This window comes from Sturnira hondurensis, unplaced genomic scaffold (assembly GCF_014824575.4).
Source record: "Sturnira hondurensis isolate 20B ecotype Veracruz unplaced genomic scaffold, ASM1482457v3 Scaffold0017394, whole genome shotgun sequence".
Taxonomy (NCBI): Eukaryota; Metazoa; Chordata; class Mammalia; order Chiroptera; family Phyllostomidae; genus Sturnira; species Sturnira hondurensis.
In genome coordinates, this window is record NW_028090025.1 from 6,310,435 (window position 1) to 6,329,897 (window position 19,463).

At 43.5% G+C, this 19,463-nt stretch overlaps 1 protein-coding gene across 1 annotated transcript in view; it reads right to left on the minus strand.

Annotated features, from left to right (window-relative positions):
- The window catches only part of TMC5 (transmembrane channel like 5), a 67,203-nt gene that overhangs the window by 5,202 nt on the left and 42,538 nt on the right, over positions 1-19,463 (minus strand). The window contains exons 7-18 of the mRNA XM_037067646.1: positions 19,189-19,437; positions 16,926-17,077; positions 15,089-15,233; positions 14,026-14,181; positions 11,416-11,567; positions 9,854-9,932; positions 8,841-8,938; positions 7,416-7,511; positions 4,627-4,702; positions 4,314-4,447; positions 2,323-2,496; positions 1,096-1,174 (exon numbers count right to left, since the gene is read on the minus strand). Of these exons, the coding sequence (XP_036923541.1) occupies positions 1,096-1,174; positions 2,323-2,496; positions 4,314-4,447; positions 4,627-4,702; positions 7,416-7,511; positions 8,841-8,938; positions 9,854-9,932; positions 11,416-11,567; positions 14,026-14,181; positions 15,089-15,233; positions 16,926-17,077; positions 19,189-19,437 (1,590 nt within the window). The remainder of the gene's footprint in view (positions 1-1,095; positions 1,175-2,322; positions 2,497-4,313; positions 4,448-4,626; positions 4,703-7,415; positions 7,512-8,840; positions 8,939-9,853; positions 9,933-11,415; positions 11,568-14,025; positions 14,182-15,088; positions 15,234-16,925; positions 17,078-19,188; positions 19,438-19,463) is intronic.

The window sequence follows — 19,463 nt, forward strand, 5'->3', positions numbered from 1 at the left end:
TGAAATACATCGATCTTTAGGCAATGGGCATCGTAGGTGGCAAAGTCCATTAGAGAGAAAGGCAGATGGGGAGCTTTAGGATGGATGATGGGTCCGGCTGACAAAGCACAGGCCCACTGATCACTCTCAACATCACACCAAAAGGACAACCACATTTTAGACCTGACCGGTGTGGCTTAGTTTGTTGGAAGTCATTTCACAAAGCAAAATGTCACAGGTTCAACTGAGGGTTTGGTCCCCAGTTGGGGTGGGTCGGAGAGGCAGCGAATCGATTGTTTCTCTCTTACATCGAAGTCTCTCTCCCCATCTTTTTTCCTCTCTCCCCCCTCCCTAAAAATAAATAATAAAATCTTTTTTTAAAAAAATCACGTTTTATATCTCAAATGCCATACAAAGTGCATAGCTTCATCTATGAAGTATTCTGGCTAAAAAGTGGAATCTGGATCTACTCAGGTCTCCAAATCTCATCACCAGTTTACAGGAAATAGAAAGTGAAAAGGAACATGCCAAACGTCACCACAGGGTTGAAAATCAGATATATCCAGAATGTAGGAACTATAACAAGGCATTGGCCTGGCTTCTTCCACAACAAATGATACAAGAAGAGAGGAGAAGAGGGCAGTTATAGATTGAAAGACACATAAAAGACATACCAGCCAAATGCAACACGTGGCACTTTTTCAGAGCCTGCTTTGAACAGCCCTACCATAAAAAAGACACTTAATGGGGCCATTGAGGAAATCTGACCATTGACTGGATATTAAATGATAGTTAGGGTAGTAATGGTAATTCTTTGGGGTGTGATGATTGGTGTTATGGTTATGTTTTTTAAAGGCCTGTATATCTTAGGCATATACAAGTTTTTATAGATAAAATGGCATAAAGTCTAGGGTTTTCTTTAAAATAATCCAGCGATTTGCAGTGAAGGGGTAGTGGCTAGACATCAAGAGAGTATACAGTTGTTGATGGTTGCAGGGGTGGGTGGTAGGCAGGTGGGATTCATTGTACTAATTGTGTTTTGGAATATGTGTGAGAATTTCCATTATAAAATGTTAGAAAGGAGGAAGGCTGACAGAGGGGTCCACCTGAACTTACATTAATGATCTGTTCGTGGAGCAGTCTGATCATAATCTTCCTTCCCTCTGTGATCTGCCAGTAAAGGTAGGTGATGATTCTGGAAGAGAAGAAAGGAAAGAATGGCAGACACACTTGCCAGGGTTTGGCAGGCTCTGGATTATAACTGGGTGTAAAGAAACTGTAATATTTGCTTGAAAATGGATTTTGGCCCAACTGTGTCCCTGAAAGGGACATGTTTTCTTTTGGCATGCTTCTTTGCATTTTTTATTTCCTGTAAACTGGTGGTGAGATTTAGAGCCCTGGGTAGGTCCAGATTCAACTTTTTAGCCAGATTGTGTTATAGGCTGAATACATTATAGCAACACTTCTCACCATTCTGCACATGGAATCACCTGAGAGGTAGTAAAAGGACTCATGCCATGGCTCCTCCTCAGATCGATCCGTTGAGCTTTTCTGGGCATGGGGCCAATCAGTAATGTTTAAAATACATGACTCTAATGTGCACCAGCATTCACGAATCTGGGCAGTTCTATTCAAACTTCAGTGCGATACAAAGTTCCTGGGAATTTGTTAAAATGGAGATACTGATTCTGTAAGTCTGAGATAGGGCCTGAGATTCTGCATTTCTAACAAGCTCCCCAGTGTATGAGAAGTTTGAAGGAGCAAGACGCTGGGAAGACTCTCATTTTAAAGAGGCCAGTGGTAACACAGTGTTGGGGAAGGAGGGCCTGACTGAGAGCCAGCGTCCCTCTACGTGAGGAACTGCAATCTCAGATACCAGCAGGGCTGGGCTTCCAAAGAGGGACAGCCACCCAAGTGTTCATGCAGGGAAACAGGCACAGTCTTGGCAAATCCAGTTTTCTCACAAGAAGTCAGAAATTCATCTTTTTCTATTCGAAAATGAAAATACACTATCCTATGTATCAGTAATGACCAACCCATTTTAATGTCACAGTCTCCAAAAGAATCACACATATAATTATCCTAAGCATTCTCATACCCATTTTTTTCATTTTATTTTCATGTTTATCTCTTAAGAGGGACAGAACAGGTATTGCTTTCTTCATAAAACAGGCAAAAAAAATCCTAAGGTAGGAAAATATGAATTATATGTTTTAAAAACTCAAGGGCAGAGCCAGACTCATCCCAAACTCTGAGGTCTCCTGTCGCCCTTTGCTTTACTACCAAACACCCCTCTGGCTGTCCACACAGCTGACCGAGTGTTTCCCAAGGTGCCCCACTTACAATACAATAAGGGTGAGGATGAAAAAGAAGTGCACACTGCCGATGAGGTTCTGGTAGATCCAAACCACCCACAGGTAGCCAGGCCTTTTACTCAGGGTGTCGATCCAGCTATAAATGGAGTGAATGAAGAAGGGCAGACCTCGAAATGGGCCACAATCAGCTGATGGTTTCAATCTGGTAAAACAAGGAACAGAAAAATATCTCCAGGGTTTGACTCTGGTCTAGTTTGTTGTACAATCAGGGGGTCCCTACTGGACTCTGAAACCAGCAATCCTTGCCTGCTCTGCCCACACCCTCATTCCAAAGGAAACTCTCCTTCTCCCAGCCTCGGCTGGTCCATTTTATACTCATGACTATTTTATACTCATGACTTCTGAGGACCAGCTCTCGGACAGGAGCGTTACCTGATCCGACGGCAGTCAATCCAAAGACCAGGCAGCAGCCTCTGTGGTACCTTAGCTCAAAGAAATGAACTGGGACAACCAGATTCTCCTTATTGGGAACTTGAACCAAGAAATATGAAGAAGCGCCCCTGCAATCTATGGACCCTGAAATTGTGGCAATGATAGCCACGTGCAGTTAGTTGTTATGAACAAGCAGAAACTAGAGGACAATAAGGAACTTGTTAGGAAGAGACAAAATAGAGTAGCCTGCCCTACTTAAATTGCCAATGGTTCCAGTTCCACAGGTATCCTAAAAATTAACTTCTTTGTTTGTTTGTTTATTCCCTCATTCATTCATTCATTCATTCATTCATTCTAGGTTTATTGCATTCATACCAGGCACTGTACTAGATACTAAGCCCAGAGAATCCTTAGTCAACAAGACAGGCATGGTACCTGCCCTCTCAAATTTATATTCTAGTGGGGAAGATGGGTAACCAATGAGTAAACAGTTAAATAAAGATTCAAACAAAGGCATTTCTGACTGTGAACTATGGAATGAAGAAAAAAACTCATCTGAGAGAAAGAAGAGGTGGAACTGACAGAGACAAGGATGGTCAGGAAGGTCAGATCTCGGAGATGAATTTTGAGCCAAGAGCCAGAGGGTGGGAAGAAGGCTCCCAAGCAAAGGGAATGAATGGGGAGAGCTCTTCAAACAGAGGACCCTGCTTTATGTGGAGAGGGGCTCTCAGAGTCCCAGTAAGGGAGGGAGAGCTGTGGCACCAGAGGAGGATGAAGCCAATGGGCATCGAGTTGGAGAAGCAGGAGACAGCCTGGTCAGACAGGGCCTTTCAGTTTATTTAGATGCAGTTCTGTTCTCCAGGGGGAGGAACTATCTTTTCCCCATTCTGGGGAAAGCGAGGAAGCTGTGCCAGGCACAATGGTGGGCACCTAACTCAGACATATTCCCTTCCTAGTGTCTGTTGGCTAGCAAGGGGAACTTTGGGTTAAAATACTGTATTAAGCATGTCTTTTTACTGATGTTTTGGCATCTGGGGCCTTACTGACCCTGGAGAGACTGCCATCCCCAGGGCTAGCCTACAAAGCAAGTCTTCCATATGCAAGCCAACCAATCCAGAGCCCACCTCTCACCCCCCCACCCCCACCCCCCGCAGCTCCTCAAGCTTGCACACCTTGGGCGGCTATTATCCTGCCATAATGGCCGGAGGGCCAGGTACCCTGCAACTCCAGACAGCTCTAGTGCCCCAGAGCCTGCTGAAATTATTCATACTAGCCAGTCCTAAACCTGCTTATCCTGCCTGGCCTGTTCCTTCTCATGGAAACCACAATGAAGGCTCTGCCCACCTTTCCCATTGCTCCTTCTGCCTCCAGAATTACAATGGTGTCTTCCCATGTGCTCCCCCACCCTTTGTGGTGTGGCACCCCCCCCTTTTGGGGGGAATCTGTGAGCATAAAAAATTATCTTTTCAGGGGCAGTTATCTCCTGATTTGCTAGCCTCACCACACCTGACTAATAATAAAATACCCATTTTAAAGCACTCACCCACCCCAGCTCTAAGGCCTCATCCTAAGGCGGCTATATCCTACCTCCAGATGGTGATGGCCAGGGTGCACAGGACCCCAGTGAAGGATGGGAAGAAGAGCAAGAAGATGAAGAAGGTCATCATCTGTGAGGCCCGCCAGGCTTTGCTTGGAGGCTGGAAATTCATCATCAGGCTGATCTGGAGAGAAACAAGTACCCACCCACCACCTGTGAGCAGGCACAGGGTCCCCAGCAAGACACGGGTTTCCTGATACCCTTCCCAGCCCCCCTAACCACACTCCCTCACCCAATTCCAACCACTACAGGGTCACATATGACTGAGACAAGCTGTACAGTTCCAACTTCAGACTGACTCACATTTTTGACGTAAAACATGATGAAAAGAGTAATCATTTGGATAAAGGGCAGCAGAGGGCAGAAGAAGGTTCCAATCCTACGAGGAAGAGAGGGTGAGTGTCAGCGATCAGAGGAGACACAGGGAGTGGGGCAGTATGGGGTGTGGAGGGAAGGGGAAAGGGTGTTAGGGACTGTACCGTGTCCCTCAGAAATTCATATATTCAAGCTCTAACTGCAATACTTCAGGATGGGACTGTATTTGGAGATAGGGCCTTTCAAGAGGTGATTAAAGTAAAATGAGGTCACTAGGGTGGGTACTAATCTAATCCCCTAAAAGAAGAGATTAGGACACAGGTACACGGAGGGAAGACGTTGTGAATACACAGGGCAAAGATAGTCTGCTGGCCTCAGAAGAAACCAACCCTGCAGACACCTTGAGCTTGGGCTTCTAGCCTCCACAACTGTGAGAAAATAAATTTGGATTGTTTATGCCCTCTGGTCTGTGTTTCTTTGTTATGACAGCCTAATGAACTAATACAGAGGGAGACTGCCTCCACCCCTGCAAACCAGGAAAATTCACACCATTCCCAGTATCCGCATCTACTCTCCTCCCAGCTCTGGAAAAGAGATATTGGAGAGAACCCCACCCACACAGCCATTAAACCACCAGAAGTCCATCGACAAGCCCTATGTAACCTAGGTGTTCCAAACGCGGAACACGTTCCCTCCCCACCCCACCCCACGCATTCCAGAAGGTCTGCAGGGGTAGACATAGACCTGCATCGAGTTACAAATGAGAAGGCACTCCCTCTTCAACTCTCGGTGCTCCTGAGCTCAAAAGAAGAGCTTGGTTTGGCGCTAGAATTTCTTGGACTCCTAACACTTGCCAATCTCCCATTTTGCTGAAAGAAGGAGCAGGCTGTAGACTAAGAGAGCCAGGGGAGAGCAGCATTTAGCTAGAATTTAATGACTACTTGTGATGAGACTGATTTTAGTTGTCAAGTTACTTGCAATTTCTGTCAGATGACACTGGCTTTCTATTTATAACTGTAAAATAAAGACTTCTTGAAACTGTGTTTAAGCTAAAATAGCAAAGATTTTTCAAAATAATATTAAGTAAAAAACAGTGCAGGTGATGTGCAGACATACCAATAATAGGCAGGCTGGTGTACAAAAGTCTGTGGTTGGCAGACACTTTCCTCATCTTGTTCCTACCATCATCCCTAACATCACTCAATTTCTGTTATTCTATTATATTCTTTTAAAGCCCATCACCACAGACTATATTCTCCTAAACCCACAGAGGTTAAATCTATAATTGCCACCAAGAAAGAAACAGATATGTGTTTTCAATTGTGCTTATTCGTGACTTACTAACAAAAACCTTAAAGGCCCAGAAGTAACAATGGCCATCTCTGATTGTAACTTTTCCCCCACTTACAAAACACGTCTGAGTCAGGTACTCACTAAGCACTTAGTTCCAGTTCTTCACCTAAACCTGTGAAGTAGGTACTATTACCTCACCCATTAGCAGATTAGAAAACTGTTTAGAGAGGGTTTAAGTAATTTGCTCCAAAGGCATCTGCTTAGTTGACACAATGGGGTAACCTGGCCGTGTGCAAATGTATCACCTGAACCACTCAAAGAAAGAGTCCTCATGACCTTTAAAAATAAATTCATTGATATTAGTGAGTTTCTTGCAGACAGCTAAATCACTCAGAGCAACTTTAAAGAGTCAGAAAATAAAACACTTTACAGTTATATGGCATACTGAAGATTGCAAAGCAGTTTTCATGTATCATCTGACTTAATCCTCGACACAATTCAAAGACAGTTATTATTACGTGCATTTTACAGATGAAGATACTGAGGCTCAGAGAAGCTCAGTGACCTCAGTGAGGAGCAGAGCCAGCCCCAGAATCCCAGTTTCTTTGCTATGCAGCCTAATAAACTAATTCAGGGCAAGATCGCTCCTAACTCCAAATCCCCTACTTTCAAATTAGCAAAGCCTCAGCAGACAGAATCTGGGACCATACTATACCACACAGAATTTTGGCCTTAATTATGTGATGTTAAAATAAATAAAAATAGTGACTGGTTATTGCTTTGAGTTTCTAGGTGAGCTTGTCAAAACTTTGATGCAACTATCTGGCTAGTCTCCATACACAGGCATATGGGCACACACACAGGCACATGCAGAGCTACCAAAACAGGTCAAAAACCCCAAAGGCCACACTGGCCCCATCAGGTATTACATCAGTGAGTGAAGCAGGCCAGGTGTAAGAAATAGACAGCCCTCCTGCTTTTCTTCTGTTGAAACATCATTGAAAAGTAAAATCTTCTACCATAAGGGCAACAAGAAATGGCAAATCTATGTTGGAAAGATAATAGTTCTAGGTGGGGACTATGACAAACTGGAGGCATTAGCCCAGCTGAAGACCCAGCCAACTGTTAGCAGAATGGGAGATGGTCTAGAGCTCTCCTTTTTTGGGAGAAAAGTTAGGCCTTTAAAAGTTAGGCATCCAGATTTTTAAATATTGGTGGTCAATTCAAATTTTTAGGAAAAGGACTGTGAGGCAAGCAAAACACACTTGCAGTCTAGATGTGGCCTGGGGGCCTCCAGGTTGGGGTTCCTGCTCTACTGTGATCCTTGCCTTGGGTTCTCGTAAAGGAAAGGGGACATAAACTCATGGTTCTCCGACTGGCTGGATCTGGAGTAGCCCACGCAGCTTTAAAAACGACAGATTCTGGGACTTGCCACTGAATTCTGCGTCCACAGTCAATCAGGAACCAGAAGATTCTCGACTTACCACACCAGAGTTTGTGCATAGATCAGCTCCAGGACGTTCCTGGCAATGTCAAACTCCTGTAAGCTAAGACTTGTGATAAACTGCATCCCAACGATTCTGTGAAAACATACCGAGTTTAGCATCCAAACCCTCAACTTCTTACTTGAAAAGATTCCCCACAATCAATAAAGGAGACCCTCACCAGTTTGGAATAAAGTCATAAGTTCTCTTGCAAATTTTTGAGAAGTTCCGAGTGTAAAGCATGTTTTTAAACAAAAATTGAGAGAATTGAGGGGAAATGGTATTGACACAATGCATACAGTTGGGGCTGGGAGACATAGCTAAAATGGTCTTTAATACTCTTTGTTACCTTATTATTTGTTTTCCCACCTATTATTTACACAACTGTTAGCTTCTTAAGTCTTTTTTATGACTAAATAAACTCAGTCTCTCCAAACCAAATAAACTGAAAATTTTTCAATTTGGGGGGGGGGGGTTACTGCTATCCAATTAATGGTGGTTTTTTTCTGTTTCCAAATCCACAGGGGAGAAAACAAGTTCCCCACTTACTCTGAGAAAACATGAGACCAGTTTTTTCTGCCCATAGAAGAGTTGCCAAAAAAAATTGCTGTCACCACCCACCCCAATTTCCCACCTTTATGTCCACGCCCCAGAGAGAGGCCGGAATAAGTGAGTTTGGGCAGACAGAGTGAGAGATTTTGTCATTCAACCTACCCATGACACAACACATCAGCATTGTGTCATGCCATCTTATCACTGCGGCAGCTTGCAGAAATATGTAAATGTTGATAAGGAATGAGATGCTCACATATCATAAAAAAATGAATGAATGAACAAAAGAAGACTACAGGTGGGCTAATGATGACACTGGCTCAATTCTCTACACCTGGGTTCTAAACTAAAAATAGTACATTAGCTAAATTCAGTTAAATGAATCATGAGATAAATCTATATGTACTGGCACGGAAAAGTGCCAAAGGATTGCGATTGGATTAATAAAAAGCAAACTGCACAACGACTTCACAGTGTGACCCCATTTTTGTCTTTGACAATTACATAGTCCACACACAAAGCAGTACGTACATAGAAAAACCTGGATGAATATACACTAGAATATTAAAATGATCTATGGTGAATAAGATCTCAAATGGCTCTCAGTTTTGGTTTTATTCTGGAACATTTGCTTTTATAAAAAGAGAAGGTTAGAAAAGACCAACTGAACCAAAAGGACTTTGACAACAGGACTGTCAGGTCAAGGTGAAACTTCATTTGACTCAGAAGAAAACAATATTCCAAAGGCCAATAGGTAGATTTAGAACAATGCACTGTTAAAGAACATCAGGGACCCATACTTCCTGCTCAATCAAGACAATGGATCCAGTTACAACCCTCGGTACTAATTACTCAAGACAGACAAATATTTACCTCCTCAGGAACTCCCCCAGGAAGGAATCAGCTAAAGAGAACACAAAATCCATCAGGAGGAGCCTGTAGATTTCCTGGCCAATGAGGGTTTCCCAACACTGGAAGGCAAACAGGAGTCAGGCTATGGGGAGGGGCTGTTGCCTCCCCTCACTTTTTGTCTGTTCCTGGCACCCTGATCTCAGGCATGGCTGGTGGTTCTTTCTGACGGAGTTCTCGAATACCCAGACAAGCAGACCCTTTCTTGGCAGAAATGCATCATTAGGCTTAGTTTGTTTTCAGGGTGTTTATTCTTTTTCTATGGCACTTCTTCCTCCGTGAGGTCTTGTCCTCCCCTTGCATCCAAACTTTCCCTTCTCATTCTATCTCCTTTCAATGCTTTTCATCTCTTTCCTGGGCCCTCTGGATCCCATTTCTCAGCAGAAGAGAATCAGTTTCTTCAGGAGAGCAGGCGTCGTCAATGGCTAATAATGTCTCCACTACTTTTGCTTATTAACCTTATGAAAAATCAATTGATATTGATTAACTAAGTTAATCAATTAAGAAACAGGTTAAGGGGTGGGGTTAGTCTTGCAGGACTGTGTCCTTAACCTGTTTTATCTGATATTTCTTAACCTGTCCTTAACCTGTTTTATCTGATATTTCTTACTTAACTAAGAAAGTGGCTTAGAGGTGTAGCAAGCTAGCACAGACTAGAAGGTTGAATTGGTCAGTTTATGAAACTGGCAGTTATCTCTGTAGGAAGTGATATGAGCTAATGGACTGAGCGAGAGCGTTTAGATTTGGCTGAATGAGGAGAGGGAAGTTTTGGGTGCACAGCTCAAGAATGGGTGGGTGTGGGGATGGCTGCCTGGCTGGCTGGATGAATGGATGGGGAAATGGATAAATGAATGGACAGACAGAATAATGATATTTGCTCTAATATCAAGAGCAGAAACTCTTGAGAAATTCACTTCCTCCCTGGTGGCCAAAGGCTAAGAAACCAAAGTTAAGGCAAAACAGCATGGGAATCTCACCTGTTCACCTGCCAGGGCCACAATGTTGAGCCAATAGTAACACAGAATGCCAATGATTGATATTTTCAAAATGATGTTTCTGAAAAACAGAAGAGGAAACAACTGCCATTATTGTCTGTGGCAGTCATTAGTGTGTTTGCCAATAGTCCCTCTTCAGCACGTGGTAGGAAGGAAATTCCTGCTCCCCTGTGGTTGAGTGGGCCATAGAGCTAGTTCTGGCAAATGAGTTGTGAGCAAAAGTGATGCGTGTCACTTTGCATCACTGCTAAGCTGGAGCATTTAAAGGCCAGTGAGACACCTCCCTCTCCCCAGAACTTACTATCTTCCCTCTGGAATGGCCACCAGCAACACGCCAGGTGATTGATCGCTGCTCTCTCAGCCTAGATCCCTGCATGACTAACATGAGCAAACCCCGCCCCCCTGCCAATCCACAATGGCCCTGTAGCGCGAGCAAGAAATAAACCTTTGTGTTTTTAAGTCATTGAGATTTGGGTGAGGGGAGACGTTTGTGACTGCAGCAGCACAATCTAATTAATTCTGACTGATACCTCCTCATTTGATGCATCTCAGAATTATCTGATTTTACTTCTTACTGTAATAATAGTAACCTATTTTTTGGGTGCTATGATGGTACACTGTGTTAAGTACTTTATTAAATAATCCCTCTTTATCTTTACAGTTCTGTAATCAAGTAGATAGTATTTTATGCCCACCTTACCAGTGAGGAAACTGTAGCTCAGAGTGATAAAATAACTTGTCAAAAGGTCACATAGCTTGTTAAGGGCAAGACAAAGGTTCAAACTGAGCACCATTTGCTTTCACAGCCTTAGTTCTTAAACCAGGTATTTAAATCAATACCTTCTGGTTTTAATGGGGCTTCAGGATTGGTGTGCCAAGAATCATGTGTCACTAGACCAGTAGTTCTCAAAGTGTGAGCCCCAGACCAGCAGCAGCATCTGTGAACTTGTTAGAAGGATAAATGTTCAGGCCTCACCTCAGACCTATGGAATCAGAAACCCTGGGAGTGGGGCCTAGCAATCCCTCCAGGTAATTCTGTTGCATACTGAAGGTTGGGAGCCACCAACTCCAGCCAATGAATTGCCAAAAGCACTCTCTCCGCCTTCATTTGGGTGGTTGAGTTATAAAAGTGTTCCCCTTCTTCCTGACTGGTGCAGTGGGTACCAGGGCTCACACTTTGACTCATGGACTCACTGGATGATGTCAATCCCCATACAGCGCCTCAGCCAGGAGCCTTTGTGCTGCGCACAACTTCCCCAATCTGGAAGTCTTGTAACTGAGAATAATGTTCATCCTCTGGCTGGTAGCAACTGGGAAAGACAAGCCACTACTTTGTGCAAAAGGCAGATGTAACTAAAAACCTGTATTTCCTCTGGGCTCTTTGGATTTTATGGCTACTAACCCATACCATACAAATACACTCTACTCTTGAAATTCTTTCTGGAAAACAGAACTTCAATACTTGACTAAAATCCTTACTAGCTCCCATTCCACTTCCCAGCCTTAAAACGGAGGCTGGCGTTGGCAGTGACAGACTCACTTACCGGATCAGGAGGACGTAAACTTCCTGCCTCGGCACCTCGTAGTGCTCCACCAGCTTGAACACGGAGTAGAAGCGAGGCACCGCCAGGTTGATGCAAGACACCATGAAAGGCAGTAACAGCACCGCCCCAGGGTTCTGGTGGCTCTGCAGGAACTGCAGGGGAGGGAGGAGAGAATCCAGCTGTGCCCTGCCCCCTCTCTGCCTCACTCAGAAGACCCCTGCCCCCATGAAAAATCCCCAGAAGTACTTCCTCTGGGGTGAGCTATTAAGTTACGGCTTATTGAACACTTCTCCTGTGCCAAGCACTCATTACCCACATGACTGCATTAATCCTCACTGCAGCCCAGCACATTAACTCTGACTTAACTGGCGGGCAAAATGAGACTCAGAGAGGTGAAGATGTTTGTCCAGTGTCATCCAGCTAGGAAGCAGTGGATTTGAACCTGGGTCTTTATGAATCAGGAGCCTGACCTCAAAGAGCCATTCTGTGACTTTCTTGAAATGAGAATATGCTTCCTGGCTGTTGGAGCAAAAATTTGAGCCTACTGATAAAGCACGAGGGTTTCCATCCCTTTGGAATATCTCCTCCCTGCTCCTGTGTGGCCTGGTTTATTTTCGCCAGGCTTCACCTGTCCTTGGATGCTGAATTAGGGGAAGGGCAGCACCTGCTAGCCCATGCCACAGCTTTGTGTGAGGTTGGGAGAGGGTCCCCCTTCCTTCACATGGACACAACAGCCTGGCATTTGGCTCAGAGTGAAGCCTGAGCTGCCCTTCTGCCAGATGTCCTTGGAATAAAGGACTCCGGTGAATTTATCTGATGTTTCACAACCCCCTTCTTCAGCTCCAGGCTTGACCCTGCCTCCATCTACCTCTGGGTGGTTTTGAAGCATCACTCCAATTTGGGGCAGTATCAGGGAACCAGCGTAAAAAATTCTGTCCCCCTATTCATAAACTGCAAGGTCTGGGCCAAGATAAATAGCTTCACTGAGCCTTTGTTTCACCATCTGTATAATGGGGAGATTGTCACGTAACCCACAGTGATGTGCAAGAACTAAATGAGACCAGTAAGGCGAGGTCTGGCTCCTAAATGACACAACCCAGGTACCATTCACATGAAATTGTAGTTTCCAATCACTGTGATCCCTGGAGTTGTGAGAAAGGCTGCTCCTGCCTGTCACAGAATAGATGTTCAAACAATGGGGATGCGGCCACTTCTGCCTCCTCCCCTCCTCTGCTGCCCTCCTTCAATTCAGGTGGGCGTGGAGGAAACCTCCTGGGGGAGAAGAAACACAGAAGTCTTTATACCTACAGCTGCCCTGTCACGGCTTGCACCTTAGCTAGGCGATGCCAGGTCCCTGAGGACAGGGACTCAACTTCCCCTCTTTCAGGGCACGCCTTAATATAGTTAATGGCAAGTCCGTAGGGTCGTGTAATCCCACACCCCTATTTTTGCGGGCTTCCCCTTCACTTATTCATCCATTTGGTTGAGTACCTACTACGTATCACACATCAGGCCAAGTCTGCCTACAGTCTTTTGAAGAAACAGATGCATAGACAGGTATTTTTAATGCTGTGTGTGACAAGAGCACAAGGAAAGCCTGCAGGTTAAGAAGCGCCTAACTCAACCTAGTGAGGGCAGTGGTGGTGAGAGAAGGCTTCCTTGAGGAAGAGACACCCATGCTGAGGTCCAGAGGAGGGAAAGGAGGAGATTACCATATGAAGGGAAGTGAGAGGGGAATGTAGAATGGAATACATGTTTCCCATGTATTCCCATGAATACGTGTGTTCAGAGAACAATGAACACACACCATTTAGTGCTGCTGGTGTGGGATATGGGTGATTGTGGAGTGTTGAGGCTAGAGATGTGGGCAGGGGCCAGATCATAAAAGATCTATCAATTATGCCACAGACGGTAGATTTTATATTGAGGGTAATGGGAAGCCAATTAAATAAAGTGAACAAGCTGTACCACAATTCTAGAGGTCAACAAGCTGTCTACATTTAGCCCCAGAGGAAAAGGCTGATATCTACAGAAAAACAATACTTCAACCAGGCCACACAGTGAGTTAACCTCAGAGTTCATATTATTTAACAACAAAACAAAACTGACATTCCTCCATCACTCACAGTGCCAGGCACTGGGTAGATTCTCCCACATACCTTTTCTCTAGTCCTGACCACACACCCACCCAGCTAGGTATGACCACTCCTATTTTATAGGTAAGGAATCCAGGGCTCACAAAAATTAAATCACTTGCCAGAGTCCATCAGATCATAATACCTAGTGAGTGTTCTACACTAGGGGGCTGTGAGAAGCCTCAGGGATGTAACAATGAAGGAAGAAACCAGACCTGGGTCCCAGATCTGCAGCCAAAGTTCCCACCTCTCCACTAGCCCAGAGTTTCTCTCATTCTAAGTCATGCACACATATCATGTAGGGGTGTTGTTATTAACATGCAATTCTTAGTCCATGGGCTACAGGAGGGACCCAAGATCCTGCATTTTCAAGCAAGTTTCTAGCTGATACCAATGGACCTGTTTTGGGGTAGCAGGGTCTACTTTACTCTCCCCTCTGAGCTCTGGCCCCTGGTGCCTCTGGCGCTCTGGTTACCTCTAAGTTGTTCTCAGCCAGGTAATACACAGCTACACAGCAGGCAATGGCCACTCCAGTAGAGACAAGCCAGGCTGCCAGGTGGACAGACAAGCGGGTCAGCTGCTGATTGAGCGTTAACTTGATATTCTCCTGACGGATTTCGGACAGGTTCTCCTATAAACACAAGGAGGTCACGTTGGCCCACAGACAGCCTCCTCCCCACCCCTAGTGAAAGCTCTTCACTCCTGGAGACACAAATTCATCCGAGATCCAGGGGTGAGAAATAAGAAAAGTTCATGATGCAGGTGGATTATGGGAGACACTGTGGGAAAATCTCAAATGGGCAAGCACCCCTATTATTGCACCAAATGCCTTTAAAAATTTTTTAGAGGAACAGATAGGACTAGTAGGTTGGGACAATACTCTCAAGGGAAGTACACTGAGGTCGTGCAACTCTTGAAGAATAAGAAATTAATATCTGCAATCCTCTTGATAAAGCCCCTTAGTTCATACATTCTGCTTGCTCTTTCTTTTAATAAGTTTCTTTAACAGACCAGGGTCTCTCAACCTTGGCTGTACTGACGTTTGAGGCCAGATAGTTCTGTGTCATGTCAGCTGTCCTGTGCATTGCAGGGTGGTTAGCTAGCTCTACCCAATGGATGCCAAAGGCACTCCCTCCCCAGTTTGGTACAAACCAAAAAGTCTCTAGACATTGCCATATATTCCCTGAGGGACAAAATTGTTCTGGGCTGAAAACCACTGGATAAAATTTTAAATCTGGAACTACGAGGTCAAGAATTATTTGCATTTAACATTTTATAAATTGCTAAATTGCCCTCCAGTAAGCTTGTACCAATCACTAAGCCACTGTGTCATATGAAAATGTCCATTTCCCTAAACCATCACAAGCACTGGGCATTATGAATAGATGTTCTGGATTTGGGGGGTGTTTTCTTTTCTTTTTAGGTCAATCTCATGGGCAGTAAAAGAAAAATTCATCATTACTTTAAGAAAAGTTACAGACATACTGAAGAGAGAAGGCCAGCTGGGGAAGGTGCTGTAAAAGGCAAGCTTGCCTTACCCTTATCTCAGTGCTAAGATTCTTCTGTTTCAGCTTCACAGCTCTTTCATGAGTGATGGTGAAGTCCCAGCAAAAGATAAGTTTAGTAATCCCTCTGGAGTAAATGTGGGGGTTAATGAAGTTGTTCCGGAAATACGTGGCCATGCTAGGGAAATCAGAAACCAAAATACCTGAGGGTTATTAGCATAAGCGTTGGGGAGTACATGGATTAAAACCAAAGAAAGTCCTATCTTTAGCAGAGAAAGGTAACATGGAAGAGTTAGCCCTAGGTTCTTCTGGAACAGTGTGATCACAAACATAATGGTCAAATGCTCTGGCTTAGGGATCTGACGGGCCTGAGTTATAATCTTAAATTGTCAGCTGGGGAATCGTAGTCATTTTAACTGCTCTAAGCCTTGGTCTCCACATCTGTGTAATGGGGATAATAACAGTACTCCCCTCACAGAGTTATTATGAGAGATGTGTTAGTTTCCTATTGCTGCTGTTAACAAATTGCCCCAAACTTAGTGGCTTAAAACAACACATATTTATTCTCTTACTATAAATCAGAAATCAGAAAATGGATCTAAAATCAAGGTGTCAGCAGGGCTGTATGCCTTCTGGAGGCTGTAGTGGAGAATCTGTTGCCTTGTCTTTTCCAGCTTCTAGAGGCCGCCTGCATTCCTTGGCTTGTGGGCCTTTCTTCCATGTTCAAAGCCAGCAGAGTAACATCTTACACTCTCTCTCTGCCTTTGACCCTCCTGCCTCCCACTGACAAGGAACTTTGGGATTACATTGGTCTCACCTGAATAATCCAGAGTAATCTTCCCATTTAAGATCCTTATTTCAATCACATCTGCAAAATTTCTTTTTATCAGGTAAGGCAACATATTCACAGGTTCTGAGGATCAGAACATGGACATCTTTGGGAGGTAAGGGGCATTATTCAGCTGACCACAAGAGTCTACGTAGTGCTCAGAGCAATAAGCACTCAATAAAGGCAGCTGTTATTATCACTGAGACGTCAGGAAGACTCAGTGAAGTCAGGCTCAGGATAAACAAATGCTGAGTAAAACGGACACTCCTTTTCCAAAATGTGCTACCACTGAGTAACAGCAGCTGAGGAAGCATTTCTCAGTTTGATAGGGCAAAAAACAATCTCATTTTACTTTGAATTATTGTGCTGGCAATGAGGTTGTTATGGACTGAATTGTGTTTCCTCCAAATTTCATGTGTTGAGGGTCTAACAGCCAGTACTTCAAATACCAACTATATGTGAATATGGGATCTTTACAGATGTAAATCATTTAAAATGATGTCATTAAGGGTGGACCCTAATCCAACATGACCGATATCTTATATGAAGAGAAAATTAGGCCTCAGACATGGACAGAGGGAAAGACCATGTGAGGACATAGAGAGAGAAGATGGCCATTTGCAAGCCAAGGACAGAGGCCTTGGAAGAAACCAACACTGCCAACACCTTGATCTTGGACTTCCAGCCTCTAGAATTTGAGAAAATAAATTCCTGTTGCTTAAGCCACCCAGACCTAGCAAATTAATTCAGAGGTTGAACATCTGCCCTTCCTCTTTGGCAATTATCATTTGACAATTATTCGTCCATGTCCTTCTGTCCATACAACTACTTATGTCATTGCAGCCTTGTTTCAGACTGACCAATTTCTTTTTAAGTACACAAAACCTCTCTCCTCCGTCTAAACTCCTATTTATGTTGCAGGACAAGGAATGATCAGACAAATTATAGAGAAACTATGTGCTGAGTAACTTTGGCCTCTCTTAGATATTTCCTAAATCTAAAAAGAGATTAGAATCAGGAAATGATGACACTTCACTTTACCTGAACAGTAAACTGAAAAAGCAGATGATCAAACAGGCTGCGGTTGTGAAGAGGTAGGCCAGTTGCATGTTGTAGAATGCCCCACTGTTCCTGTGCTGGATCGTTGAATTGGTGTAAAAGCCATAGTACATCACTGTGTCACCAAAATAACCCTGAAGAAGGACAATAAGCCATAGGTCAGGTGGGTCTCTTGAGAAAACAATGAATGCCTACAGTCAGCACAGTTGACCTCTTTGGTCTTCTAGAAGCTTGAACCAGTCCATTTAGATGTTTTGTTTGCCAGGAAAGCAGCATCTAAGGCCACTGAGAACTTAGACATTTTATCACTAGGCCTTCGGAGTTGGAAAGGGATCTTGAACCAGTATCGCTTTACAATAGAAGGACCCAGCTATTACCACCAGGACCCAGTGACCGAGCGAATTAGGCTAAAAGCAGGATGCTTACTGAAGAAATTCAGAGGGAAATATGCTGATATCTGTAATCTACTGTAAAATGCCTCCCAAAATGATAAGATAGAAGCTCTGGCCAGATAACTCTTTTGGTGAGAGTGTCATCTTGATATGCCAAGGTGGTGTGTTCACTCTCCAGTCAGGGCACACAGACAAATCAAGCAATGAATACATAAAATAAGTGGAATGACAAATCAATGTCTCTCTTTCCCTTTCTCTCTCTTTAAAAATCATTAAAAAAATAAGATAAATATGGTAACATGTTATCAATTTTAAATCTACATAGTGTGTATTTGGATGCTTACACTACTTTTTATTTTTTTGTATGTTTGAAATTTTTCACAATAAAATGTTTCATATAAACAAATATATAAAATAGACATAGTAATGAGCAAAAATTACATGATGATTCCACTTAAATGCATCTATCCCAAGGAAAAAATTTTAACAGAAAAAGAAGAAAAAAGACAAATGAAAGGACCTTACCTGAACATTCCACAGCAGAATCAGGCCAATATGATAGCCAAAGCAACAGCAGAAAACTCTGCCGACATAGCAGAAAAGCAGCACAGACACACAAACAAATGAGCATGGCGGCATTCCAAAAGAACTTTATTTATGACCACTGAAATATGAATTTCACATAATTTTCAGGCTTCTCTAAATGTTATCCTTCCTTTGATTTTTTTCAGGCATATAAAAATATAGAAACCAATCTTACTTCCCAAGCTGTGCAAAAACAGATGGCTGGCCAGATTTGGCCCTCAGGCTGTTAGTATATCGATCCCTGGTCTACAGATTCTCAGTGGCAGAACTCTCTCCTAGAAGGTGAACACACAAGGTAGGGGCTGTGTGTCTCAGTAAAGAGCTGAGTAAATAACTTATGGTTGCTATTAAATAGAATAATGTGGACCCATAAGATATCCAAGATACACAGTAAAGCAAAAATATTGCAAAACAAGATTTGTAATATCCTATTGTTTTTATTATTTTATTTTATTATGTTTTTATCCTCACTTGAGGACATGCTTATTGATTTTAGAGAGAAGGGAAGAGTGGGAGAGAGAGAGGGAGAGAAACATTGATTGGTTTGCCTCTCACACATGCTCAGACCAGGGACCAAACCCACAACTTAGTTACGTGCCCCAATTGGGTTCAAATTCATGACCTTTCAGTTTACAGGACAATACCCAATCAACTGAGCCACACTGGCCAGGTCTCTCTTTTTACTTTTTAAAAGAATGTCTGTCTGTCTGTCTATCTATCTACCTAGCTAGCCATGTATGTCTCAATGCTTGTCCTGGAAGAAAAACAGTGGACAAAGATACCCTGTGAACTAGGGGGTCAGATAAGGGGTGAAGGGTAAAATGGACTTCTCTTAGTTTGTTCTCTTCTGTAGTAGGATTTTTTCAAATGGAGCATTATATTTTACACAAAGAAAAAGACAAAGAAAAGCTAGTTCTATGAACACAAACATGAAACATCTTCACCATATTAGGTGAAGAAAGCAAATCATAGGCAGTACTATGAATAATTCATCTTTTGTTAAAAAAGAGAAAAGGAGGCACATGTACATGCATATTCTGTACTCAGAGAAGAGGACTCTGAACAACACAAACTGTTACCCCTGGAGACAGAAATTCCACGATGTATTTACATTATTTTGGGGAGGGAAGAAAAACATTATTTAAACACCAACTTTCCCCATCAGTTGACTCGCAGGAAAAAGTGAGGGGTCTGGAAAGGTGACCAGCAAGGTGTGTCTCTGGGTTTCCAAGGAGGCGAACTCCAGGTGAGAGAAAAGGAGGACTTACCGCCCCAGTGAAAAATTCCAGTCCTGTGAACTGGAGAGTGTTCCCTTCGGCCACAGTAAACTGAGGGATTATGATGAAACTGAAGGTCACAATGAACGAGAAAATGTTGAACTTCAAAAGCCACCTCAGAAAGTTGAAGTAGGACAGGACGCTGGTTCCGAACTTGCCTCCAATGACCTTGAGCGTCTTCTGCCACAGGCTGAAGGAATCGAGCAGCTCCGACAGACAGTTCTTGGATCTCCGGCATGCCTGGTGTTAGGATGAGGCTTGACATT